The sequence below is a fragment of the Mauremys reevesii genome, linkage group 7, assembly GCF_016161935.1.
Source record: "Mauremys reevesii isolate NIE-2019 linkage group 7, ASM1616193v1, whole genome shotgun sequence".
Lineage (NCBI taxonomy): Eukaryota > Metazoa > Chordata > Testudines > Geoemydidae > Mauremys > Mauremys reevesii.
In genome coordinates this window covers 116,984,053-116,996,217 of record NC_052629.1, presented here as the reverse complement: position 1 = coordinate 116,996,217, position 12,165 = coordinate 116,984,053, and the positions used below count along the sequence as shown (strand labels likewise).

The 12,165-nt window shown below is 41.8% G+C and overlaps 1 protein-coding gene across 1 annotated transcript in view; it reads right to left on the bottom strand.

The window, feature by feature from the left end:
* MDFIC2 (MyoD family inhibitor domain containing 2) overlaps nucleotides 1-12,165 on the bottom strand; it is a 65,023-nt gene that overhangs the window by 12,220 nt on the left and 40,638 nt on the right. Inside the window, exon 3 of the mRNA XM_039481972.1 lies at nucleotides 10,555-10,593. Coding sequence (XP_039337906.1) covers nucleotides 10,555-10,593 — 39 coding nt within the window. The remainder of the gene's footprint in view (nucleotides 1-10,554; nucleotides 10,594-12,165) is intronic.

Genomic DNA, 12,165 nt, shown 5'->3' with positions numbered 1-12,165 from the left:
TGACATCATGAAATTGTGAGAGCTCCTCTCTTCTGATTTATGATGATGGATTAGTAATTCACAGAAGCTTTGGGTTTACTGGTTTTTGCTGTTGGAAGGGTAAAACTAATGGTGTGATCTCTGTTGGAGGGATTTTTGACCCCATCACATAAATTCTTAGTTGATGAATCAGTGACCTGATAAACTGTAAAGTCTTCTATTGACTCATTATAAGTCTATCACAGGGCTGGCCAAACATTTTGGCCCAGATCCAAAAGTCTGACAGGAATGTGTTGATTAACCCCATCCCATCCACTTCCATTAATACTACTTACAAATTATACAGATATTATAAAAATTAATTAAGCCAATATATGTATATAACTTTAACTGGTTTTGAAATAAGAACACGTCCCCCCCCCAAAAAAAAATTTGTTTTCCACCTTCAACATTTTTTATTCATTTTGAATTTTTATGTGATGAATGAAATTGAGGTTTGGGGTTTTTTTAAATATTGAAATCTGTTCAAAGAATGGTTTAATTTACTTCCCTTTACTAACCTAGATTCAGGAAGTGAGAACAGCTGGGCACAGAAACAGGAGGGAGGCAAATGCGGAATGCAAAAAATGTGTGAGGAATAGATGGATGTAGGAGGAAAATATAGAGGAAAGTCAACTGGGTTAGTATCAAAGCCTTCTCGCCTAGTGCACCATGGGTAAGATGGATCGCTCTTTATAATATATCCTTCTCCCCTCTCCCTGGCCCGTATCTTGCAGAGGCTTATTATGCATGTGCTTAACTTTATGCAGTGTGATTTGATGACAATGTCTTTGCAGGACCCCACCACCCCGCTGCAAGGCAGAGGCCCTGAGCTTTTCCCCCATCTGGTAGGTGAAGAATGGGTGGGGGAGGAAGGCTCCGTGAGCTGCACTTTAATGGTTAAAGAGCTGAATATGGCTTGCAAGCCACAGTTTGGCCACCCGCGTCATATATCTTCACGGCTATTCACACTATATGAATATTTATACTGCCATCCTTACAGCAAGTAGTGCCTCTCTTCTGGAGCAATCCCCACTGAAGTCAATGGGACTACTCGAGGAATAAAGTACAACTCTCAGTGAGTAAAGGTGGCAGAAGCTAGTCCAAAGAGTGAAATTCACTAATTGGCACACCCTGCTACGATACAACAGGGGACTACTGCACTGTACCCCACACTAGCTCTGCCTATGCTGGCACGGTGGCATATACAGTTCCAGTGGGCAGAAGGAGCCAGTTAATAGGGGTTTGGCAGGGCTCCCAAGCCAGTCCAGATATTGGAACTAATAGCCATGAAGGGGCTTCCCTGCACCTTACTCTTGTATTGGGAATAGATTCTATGGCCAAGATCTTCAAAGTGGTTAGTGATTTTGAGTGTCCAAAATGAAACATAGAAGGGGTCTGATTTTCAGAAAGTGCTGCACACCCACCCTCTGAGATTTCTCAAGTTGGGCACCCAAAATCACTAGTCACTTTGAAAATCCTGTTCTATGTCCCTAACTCCTTTAAATTGCCTGTGTTTAGCCTATTTACTCTGGCTCTGTGCAGGCTTAAAGATGGAAGAGATGAAGGTCAAACTCTGGTCATGTGCGCAACTCCCTTTGAAGTAAATGGGAGCCATGTGCATATATCTAAGCATAAAATTAGGCCCAAACTATAATTTTACAGCTGGCTCCCAGATTCATGAATGCCAAGACAGTAAAAGGCTCCATCCGAGTGATCTGATCAACACTATATTTTTATTCTTAATTTAAGGCATACATGCAGTGGGAGCAGACTTTGTTTTCCTCACTCTCAAAATCACCCTCCTCCCCGGATTTGATAACATCAGTATAAAATGTTGCTCTCATCCCACAAACGAGAGAGACAGCTGAAAATATATGTCAAATAAAATACACAACCTTATGTCTTTCTGACTCTTCAGCGGCTGTTTTTTAAAAATAGATTTGTTAATTTTGACTGAATAAAAGGTTCCTTTTAGGGATTTCAGTAGGTGACATGAAAAATGTTAATGCAAGTGATCAAGACAATGGAGGTTAAAACTGTTTTGAAAATATGTTTCTTTTATAGATCTCAGCTGTTGGAAGAGTTACAGAATAAATATATGGTACTGCTGACATTCAGTGCTGTTTCATCTTAGCAAACGAGTTTTTTCATGAAGCAATTTCTTTTCAAGGAACATATTCTGCAGCCAGTCTTTAAAAAAAAAAAAAAAAAGAGAGAGAGAGAGAGAGAGCGCGTTTCTCCCCCATCTAGTTTAATAAAATTAAAGTAATTTATGTCATATTGATATGTCGATATGTTTTTCAATAAACTTTTTCACAGAGCTTTTTTTAATTCTCTTCACTTTAAAAATTATAATTATACGTCTTCCTCCCACTTTGAAAATGGCATAAGGTGCTCATTTGCAGAGTTCTACTGTTCAAATCTTCACTGAGAATAGAAATGTCATGACTCAGTTAACAATGCTTTATTATTCACATTGATCTTTTTTTGTAGTGTTCTTTATCTCAAAAACATTGTAAATTAGATATCTTCCTCCCACTCTTTTGTTCATTTGCAAATTTTTATTATTCTAGTTTAAGAAAGCAATGGAGTGTCAAGAGTCAGTGTATATTGTTTATGTTCTTTTTTGCTTTAAAATTACTTTTAACTATAAAAAGTAAGGCTGTAAAGCCTGAAAAAAAAAAAGCTGAATTTAAAGATGCTTCGAACCATGCTTGGAAGGAACAGTGTGTTTCTATTTTGTTTTCTTACACAAAAGATAACTGTAGTTGTAACAGACCTTGAAAGAAGGTTGACCAAGCATTTTATAGAATATTTTTGGATGTGTTAATCCAAAAACACCCCTATTTCATTACCTATCTTATCCACTTCAGTTCTTAGGTGTAATTTGTCCTCAAAATATAGATCTCGGCAAAACCGTCAAATGCATTTACAGTGTGTGAATCTGTCTACATGCATGTGTGTATTCAGAGGGCCACATTTTGAAATGTTCAGCACTTACAATATGGGTCAGATTTTCAAAGTATTTAGTTCCCCGTCTGGCACCAAAATAAGTGGCCAGATATTCATTCAATCAGAGAAATGGTTCGTGCAGACAATCATTCAATAGTGTTTGCCAATTTGGGGGTGGGGTGGGGGTTGAAAATACATCAGTGGTGATCATGTTTGAAGAGTTGGTCCTTTGAGCCCAACATTATGCACTTCGCATGTACTTGGGCCTGAGACGCTGAGTTTTGTTTCTGGATCAGAACCTCTACATTGTGTGGAGGTTCTAGTCTAGAATTCTGGTTCCAGCCCATCTCTAATTCCCACCAGATTTCTTTTTGATTTGCGTTGTACATTTTGGTTGTTGTGGTGGTGGCCTGAGGTTTCTGACTATAAACTCTTCCACATAACAATGAATCTGGTCACCTCAAGACCCCCTCCGACTCCCTACTTTTTTTTTACTTTGAATTCAGTTTAATCAGCTTGTGGCAAGAAAATCTGTGTGAATTTTTCTATTTGCTAAGTCTTGAGAAGCAGATAAGCTCTTTGGGGCAGGGACTGTCTTTCTATTCCGTGTTTGCACAGGGCCTAGCACAATGGAGTCCTGGTCCTTGACTGGGGCTCCAGGTGCTACCATAGTAGACAATAATAATAATAAATAATGAATTAAAACTATCTTGCTTGGTCTTTTGGGTAGGGAATCTTGTTTTCCAATTTGTCTATTAAGCAACATCTATGTTTCTTTCACTTTTAAAAAATAAGCAAATAATTCTAATTTGGGGCTGGTGCAGAGAGCAGCAGGTCTTTGTGGCATTTCACCTTTGTAGCAGCTAATCTTTTTTCCCTGTTTTTAATTAATTCCCTCCTGTCTGGCCAAGGCACACTGGCATCATGCCATGACTCCTTCTGCATTTGAGAAGGTGAGAGTCCCCTCTCGGAGACTCCTAGAAGGCACATCTCTGTTTCTGAGCCTGAAGTTAAGCTGTAGGTTGGATCACCTAAATGGCATAGTTGGTATGTTCTGGGAACAGCCTCACAGGGCGTTTGTAAAGAAGCTGTCCTGTTATTGTGGTTAGTGGGTTTTTTTTTTACACTGCTCTCTTCTGATCTTTTTGCCACTAGGGATGATTGAACCAGTTCAGATCAAGTACGTATCAAGCCGAGCCGTTGCCTGAAACCACAACACCATCCTCCCTCTTCTGAACAGAGAACTGAGGTATTGTATTTATATTTATTCTTATTAATGGGGCATGTTGTGGCCTGTCCTGGGCACCAGTGCAGGGGAGAAAGAGGGCATGAAGCAGTCCTCACTCTCCTGACCTGGCTACTCATATTGTGGGCAGCAGCATGGTCAGAACCACTATTACCCCTGTACATAAGTGGGTCGGGGAGTGGGCTAGCAGGCACTGCCCCATATATCTACCAGACCGCACAGCTACACCAGTATGCCAGCGGACATACACTGCACTGAATATAGGGCTGAGGCCAGGTAGGTCTCCTTTTTGGAGCGGGGAAAACCAAGCAGTGGATTCAGAGTCACAGTAATGCAGCCATGTGCTGTCCCACACATGGGGCTTGTGGCAAAGCCACCAGGGAGCCGTTGTTGTTGTTATTATTTATTACAGTTAAAGAATCATTGGAAATGTCTCATTCACTGTATTCTTCACTGCAGATTGTGAAGCTTAAGAGTACGATGCATCTTTCTATCTGTATTGCTCAGCTTGTTTTGTTTTAAAAAATCCCTTGAAATTATAGCTTTTGCTATGTTAATTCAGTCTTCCTGCTTTCCTCTCAGGGTTCATTGTTCACCCCAAGATAGACGATCTACCAATATGATCAAGTTTCCAAAACAAAATTTCTGATCAGACTAGAGGAGCTAAAAATGGACATTGTTTTATTAATACATTGACACTATTACTAAGGGCATGTCCCCCACTTCCCCCCGGCTCCTACGTCTACGAGCAGCCTGCACTCTCCTGTGCCCCAGTTCCCTGCCTCAGCCCTGATCCCCCTCTGCCCTCCAAACCCTTCAATCCCAGCCCAGAGCACCATCCTGCACCCCAACCCCTTATCCCCAACCCCACTCCAGAGCCCTCACCCCCAGCCCAGAACCCCCTCCCGCACCGTGAACTCCTCATTTATGGCTCCACCCCAAAGCCTGCACCCCAGCTGGAGCCCTCACCCCCACCCAAACCATGGCCCACCATACAATTTCCATACCCAGATGTGGCCCCCTGATCTAACCTAAATCTCTCTTGCTGCAGATTAAGCCCATTACTTTTTGTCCTACCTTCAGTGAACATGAAGAAAAATTGATCACAGTCCTCTTATTTGAAGACTGTTAGTAGGTCTCCCCTGATTTGTCAAGGTAGTTTTGAATTCTAATCCTGTCCTCGAGCGCTTACAAACCTCCCCTCCTCTACCCCCAGCTTGGTGTCATCTGTATATTTATAAGCATACTCTCCGGTCCATTATTCAAGTAATTAATTAAAATATTAAATTGTACCAGATCCAGGACTGATCCTTAGGGGTGGGCCCCCACTAGATATGCCCTCCCAGTTTGAAAGCAAACCATTGGTAACAACTCTGTGAATATAATCCTTCAACCAGTTGTGCATCCACCATACAGTAATTTCATCTAGACCACATTTCCCTAGTTTGTTTATGAGAATGTCATCTGTGACTGTCAAAAGCCTTACTAAAATCAAGATATATTACATCTACTGCTTCCCTCCATCCATAAGGCCAGTAACCCTGTCAAAGGAGGAAATTAGGTTGGTTTGACATGATTTGTTCTTGACCAATCCATGATGGCTAGTCCTTATAACCATATCATCCTATAGGTACTTACAAATTGACTGTTTAATAATTTGTTCCAGTGTATTTCCAGGTATCAAAGTTAGGCTGACTGGTCCATAACTCCCCAGATCCTCTTTCTTCCCCCTTTTAAAGGTTTTATGTTTGCCCTTCTCCCGTCCTTCAGGAACTCACCAGTCCTACATGAGTTCTCAATAATAATTGCTAATAGTTTTGTGATTAATTTAAATTGTTTTGCTCTGTTTAGTCTGCTAGAATATTTTTACAAAATGAAAAAAAGAGGGAAAAGACTAATGCTGAGGGAAATGTTTACAAACGTCATTTAATGAAACCTGATGAACCACTTAAAGCTTTAAGTTTAATTTTTGTATAGTGCTATCTATTGAAAAAATGAAACATTTGCATGGATCAGAGGCCAGAATTTGTGGATTTTCCAGAAGAAAATTAGCACAGCTCCCCCCTTTGTCAGTGGTTTGCGTCAGGGCCGCCCAGAGAATTCCGGGGGCCCGGGGTCTTCGGCGGCGGGGGGCCCCCGCTCAGGGGCGGCTCTAGACCCCAGCGCGCCGAAGACCGGGGGGGCGGCATTTTTTGGCTGAGTTGAGCTCCCGCAGCCTGCCGGCAGGGCGTCCGCGGGGCGACTGACTGCTGACTGACGCGGCGGCGTGCCGCCCCCTTGACGCACCTGCCCCCCCGCAGCCAGCCCTGCCTGAGAGCCGCCGCGAGCCAGCGCCCCCGCGCAGCCCCATGTCTGGCGCAGTCACCAGTCGGTCCCCCCGAGCTCTGCCGCGCCTGCAGCGCAGCCTGCAACCAGCCAACAGGGGCCACACCAAGGGGGGGCCCCCTGGGGGGGGGGCCCCTGGGGGCCGGGGGGCTGGGCATTGCCCTGCCTCCCCCCCTCCCTGATTTGCGTTCTGAATGACAAAGTATCCAAACGTTTTGAATATGCAAAAAAATGAGCTGGAAATCACAGGAGAATCAGCTTTTCTCAAAATAATTCAGCCCTTGAGGTTCCAAGTTGTCGGTTGAAAAAATAAGTGATTTAAAAGAAAAAAAATCCAAATCTCTTACTAATTAAAAAGCTTTGGTTTAACATTTGATCCTAGAAATGGATGAAGATTCTGTGGTGTCTTGTTCCTTCTGCACTGCCCAGTCCTAACCGCTATTCTTATTTTTGCATTCTCAACTTCATACACTACTTGAACATATTCTATATTTGGCAGCTGGGAGGAGGAAATTACTTTATTTTGAATACTGAAGCATATGACAGTAGCACCTGAACCAAAGCCCACTGAAGCCAATGGAAAGACTCCCATTAATTTCAATGGGCTCTGGATCAGGCTCCAAAACAACTTTTGCCATTGTCCTCTCCAACTGATGTTCTCATTCAGTTATAGTTCTTGTTATCAAGGGACTTAACAATTTTGTTATGGCTAGAACAGACAAGGATGAACCATGTTATCGAACTTTTCCCAAAACTTTTCTTGTATTCTAGGGTGAGAAGTTCTATCATTGGGGCATTCTAAATCCATTTAATGCACTCATCTATAGTGGTTTTTTTAATAAATGCTTTATTACAGTCTATCCATGTCTGCACTGATCAAGGAAAGCATCATAACACCCTGCAAGATCTCTGTTTAAGCAAGCTTCTGGCTAACGTGGTTCAAATACTATACTACAGTGTAAGGGTGTGGGTTTATCGACCTCCATTTTATGTAGAGGAGGGCCAAAGGAATGCAAGTTCAAGTGGGATTTCATGATGTATAAAAAAACTCCATCAGGCTAAAAGTATGAAATAGGGAGCCATGAATCCCTGACATCGGATGCAAGCTTGCTTGATAACTACCTTGGAGGTTTTATCCAACTGTAGTTCATCCACGTGGAGGCATACAATATTTTGTTCTGATTAATTTGATATATCAAAATGCCAAGAATGTGTTTGGTGCTAGAGAAACAAACAAACAAGACAACCCAACCGCAAGGAGATTACAACTGAAATAAGAGCAATTCTTCCTCTTCCCATAATGCCTTTTGCTGCCCCTCTTCCTGCACGGTAATAGCACCAAAAGTACTATTGGCTTGATTTGTTAGCTGTGTGGGCTTTGAAAGGCGCTTAAGAGAGTAAGGTTCCCAAAATCTGACTGATAGGCACCCAAATTCCACTGAATATCTCCCCTTAGGCAACTTTTGCAAATCTCATCTATAACTGCTATTTGTGCAAATTAAGGGCTTGATCCTGTAAATAATTGCACACGTAAGTAACTCCGCTAACATATATAAGAGTTTGTGTAATGATTACTGTTGGCCCTGCGGATTGAACTCAGGACCACCATGGCCAGAAGCATGACCCCCAACCACTTTGGTGTCCATTAGCTGGTAGGTGTAGTAGACTAAATCTTGTATGGACCAGCCACTGAGGGACATGTAACACACACACAACAGAATCAGGCACCCTCAAGTTTGTCAACATGCATCCCAGCATCAGTATTCTTTATTCACTTATATTGATGCCACTCTTCCTGTGTGTGAAAGATACAATCCAATCTGGAACCTAACTGTGAACCTAACCATGAACCCATGATTCACATGAGTAATCGCACTGAAGTCACCATTGAAGACTCATGTAAGTAACTCTTTCCCAGTGGGAGTAAGAAAGTCACAGCCTGGACCTTGGAGATGAATATTTAGACATCAACTAAATGAAAGAGGTGCCACCACTTTTACACCAAAATCAGGCAAATATCCAGCCCTAAATCTGGCATTAATCCTTTCAGAACAGGGCCTTTGGTTTATTCCTCTTTGAATCTATTCTGTATTCAAAGCAAGTACGTTTTTTCTGTCACTATACCGCTATTGTTAACAACTATAAATGTATTAAAAACACAAGGGCATTTCAGTATGTGTATTGTGCATGAGAAATATTGTTACATGACAAGCTCCAATTGGCAAGTGAAAAGAGGTTTTATTGAAGGAAATAGCAGAAGCAAACAGTGAACTATGCAGAATAATGGTAATTGTTCCTTTAACATTGGCAGCACACGTTCACTTAATATGACTGCTCCTCTGTCTCTGCCTCATCCAGACCCAAAGGACCTGTTAGACAAGCAGGCAGCCACCTCTCTCTGGGATCAAGCTGTCAATGCAAACTTGCTTTCTTTCTATTTCTCTGAGCTAAGCTATACCCCCAGAGCTCCAGAAGCTTTTCCTGAGTGAAAGCTTTAAAAAAGCTCTATTCTAAATTACATCACACGAGCTGTTCTCTTCAGACTGACAGAACAAAAGAGGGGGAAAAAATGCCAAAAGTGCAGTCTGAATTACTTCTTAGTTACACTGAACGATTTGCCTCATCGTGGTTTAGCAGCACAGATTAATGTCGCCTTGACCTTGCCCAACTAACCCTCAATGAGCTTCCTGCTAATTAGTTTCTGATCAAAGCAAGCTCAATCAGTGGGGGTTGTGGGGAACAATAAAAAATGCAGCACAGAGCTATTGTATTCAGCTCAGTTCAATGCAATAGCAGAGCATTCTGAGACCTATTCCAATGGTTACTAGTATGATTTGTTTATCGAGTGCCAGAAGTGTGCCCGATGCTTTACAAATATGTTAGATGATGTGGTCCTTGCTGCAAGCAGCTTATTATAACAACATCCCAACATGTGCTTGGTGCACAATCTTATAAGCTCACAATCGAATGCAGAAACACAGGGAAGGCCAGGTCAGGAGTGGGGTGAAGTGAGTCATGGCAGTGATCCTAAAGGCCTCAATAGCCAGCTTTGTCTGAGGCATCTCATGCTAAAGGCTATTACAGAAGTAGAGGGATCGGCTGGACATTTCCTAATCCTGCTGCTGCTGAATGGGGAGAGGATAAGCAGGCAGACATCCCACTCCTTCAAGCGGCCTTAAATTGAATTAAAGAGGTAGAGAGTCCCCATAAGCAGCAAGAAGTGGCCAGATGTGAGGGGAGTTCTTTTGCGATCTTTTCCACTCCAGCAGATAAATAAAGGTAGGACAGAGGTGCGATCTTTTGGGATAAGAGGTACTTAAATTCTGGTTTAAGCAAAAAAACGGCAAGATTCATTAGCGATAGTTGCCCGGAATTTTCAGCTTTGCATCAACCCAAAGTAAACCGCTGGGTTTGGGCAGCTGAAATTCTGCAAACTGAAACAAGCTGGTTTCATGCAGTTCACATTCTGATCCATCCTTTATCAAAAGATCTGTCAAAAGGTGCTGTTGCAATATTCACAAGAGAAAGAGTGTTTAACCTAGGCATCCAAGCAAAATGCCCAAATAAGGTAAAGTGGGTGAGATAATATCTTTTACTGGACCAACGATCTAATAAAAGGTGTTACCTCACCCACTTTGTCTGTCTCATATCCTGGGACCAACACAGCTACAACAATATTGCAAACAACTGACCTAAGTACACTGTATGTTGGCCTACATACATTTCCTTCTTAGTTCTGAGTTGGATACGTTATTTTACACATATAAAACTGTTGCTGGTTCTAACAAATATGCACACACCCTCTAGCGATGGGCTGAAACTTGAATCAGATGACAGATCAATAAATAAAGCCAAATGATATGGAGTCCAGATTCCCTACGCAATAGTAAATTATATATAATTAAATTCTTTCTTCTGCATGACAGGTGCTATATAAATGGTTATAATTACCGTAACATCATTTAATATTCCTCACAGAAAGGGGTAGCTAGACAGGTGGGGAAGCTTACCTGAGTCTCCAAGAGGCTGTAAGATAGGACTGGCCAATTCTGAAAAACAAGAATTAAACAAAAAGCATTGTGAGCCTGGATTTTGTAGCAGCACTAGTGTGGCCTGGATATCAGTATTTTGGAAAACCAATGCATGTATCCTAAAGCCCTACTATTTTAACTGAAGAGACAGAGTCCTCTCTTGTACCACTGGCATGCCGTAGGGGCAGAATTCCCATTGGTCAGAATGTGCTCAATTGCATGTTGCAGGCTAAGTCTATAGTAACTTTCACCCTGAATGGTCCCAGAGCACTTTACCTACAGAGGGATCATTTCACCCACCAGTGGAAAACAAAGAGTTTTGCGGATGTGTTTAACCTCCACTCTACAACACTGTACAAAACTTTAGGACAGCTCATCAAGAGGAATATCTTTTGAGATGGAGTATAGCTAGGCAGAATGAAATGATATTCGCCCAGGACACCTGCTCTAATACTCTGCATGTGCATTGGGATCGCAGGGACCTAGGGAGAGGAACCACCATGAACAGCAGGTAAGGCATGAGTGTGAAAAGGTGGCTTCCCCTTTCCTTCCTCAGTGATTCTAAGATAGTAGAAACAAGAGTGCCTCTAGCAAAGGATTACATAGCGAAGTCCATTTCCAAATGGATGCTGAGAGTCTTCTTAAAAGTACAATTGAGAATTATGATGTCTTAAACTCTGACAGTTCCTCAGAGGTTAAATGAACGTGGGCTATTTATTCAATTTCTTTGTGCCCCGATTTATCTTCTGTAAAACAGGGTCACTCCTATAAAGTGGTGTTTTGGATATGCCAGTTCAGCTGCAGAAAGTTTAATCTGTGGTGAATTATGTTGCACATAATTAAATCTCTGTAGCTATTCAGTTTATGGCCACTAGTTAGCTCCAATAGCTAGGGTAAACTTGACAGGCTCACAAATGTCTTTCCAGCCTGCAAGTTTCCTGTTTTTTTTTCTCCTCAGTCTCATTTCTACACTTGCCAATACTTCCCCTCTTGCTTCAGAGCATTAGTAATGCCAATAAAACTCAGCGTGCCCAGTATATTAGCTAAGTTGTTTCCATTTTAACCAGAGAAAAATCTATTTAATTTAGTATATTTGGCATGAGGGAGTTGTATTTGTATCTGGGTTGGGCCACAATAAGCCAATTGTCTGTCAGAGGCATAGTGCATTATGTTTAATTTTGCTTTTAGCAGTACATTTACTGGAATCTCCTGTTTGGAAAGTTGGTCTGAGCTTTGGTAATCTAATTTTGGTCTGGTGGGTGGCGATGGAAATATGAACTATGGGAAAAAAATGTTATTGCCACATGTGCTGGATTGTGGTTTGGTAGCAGGAGTTGCTTGTAATCGAGTGGTCATCAAAGCATTTCTTGGGGGATGCAATATATATATATATATATCAGTTTTCAAAGAGTAAAGAAAGGTACAACAGTTATTGTGACATAGGTTTTCAGCATGTTTCTGATTATTCTCTTGGCTGGAGAGTTGGGATTTCCAATTGTAAGGTTAAGGAACCCTTTTTATCTATCTCTTGCCTCCTAATCCAATGCTAGACAGCATTGTTTTCTGTGCCTTTTGTCTTCTGCCGAAGGA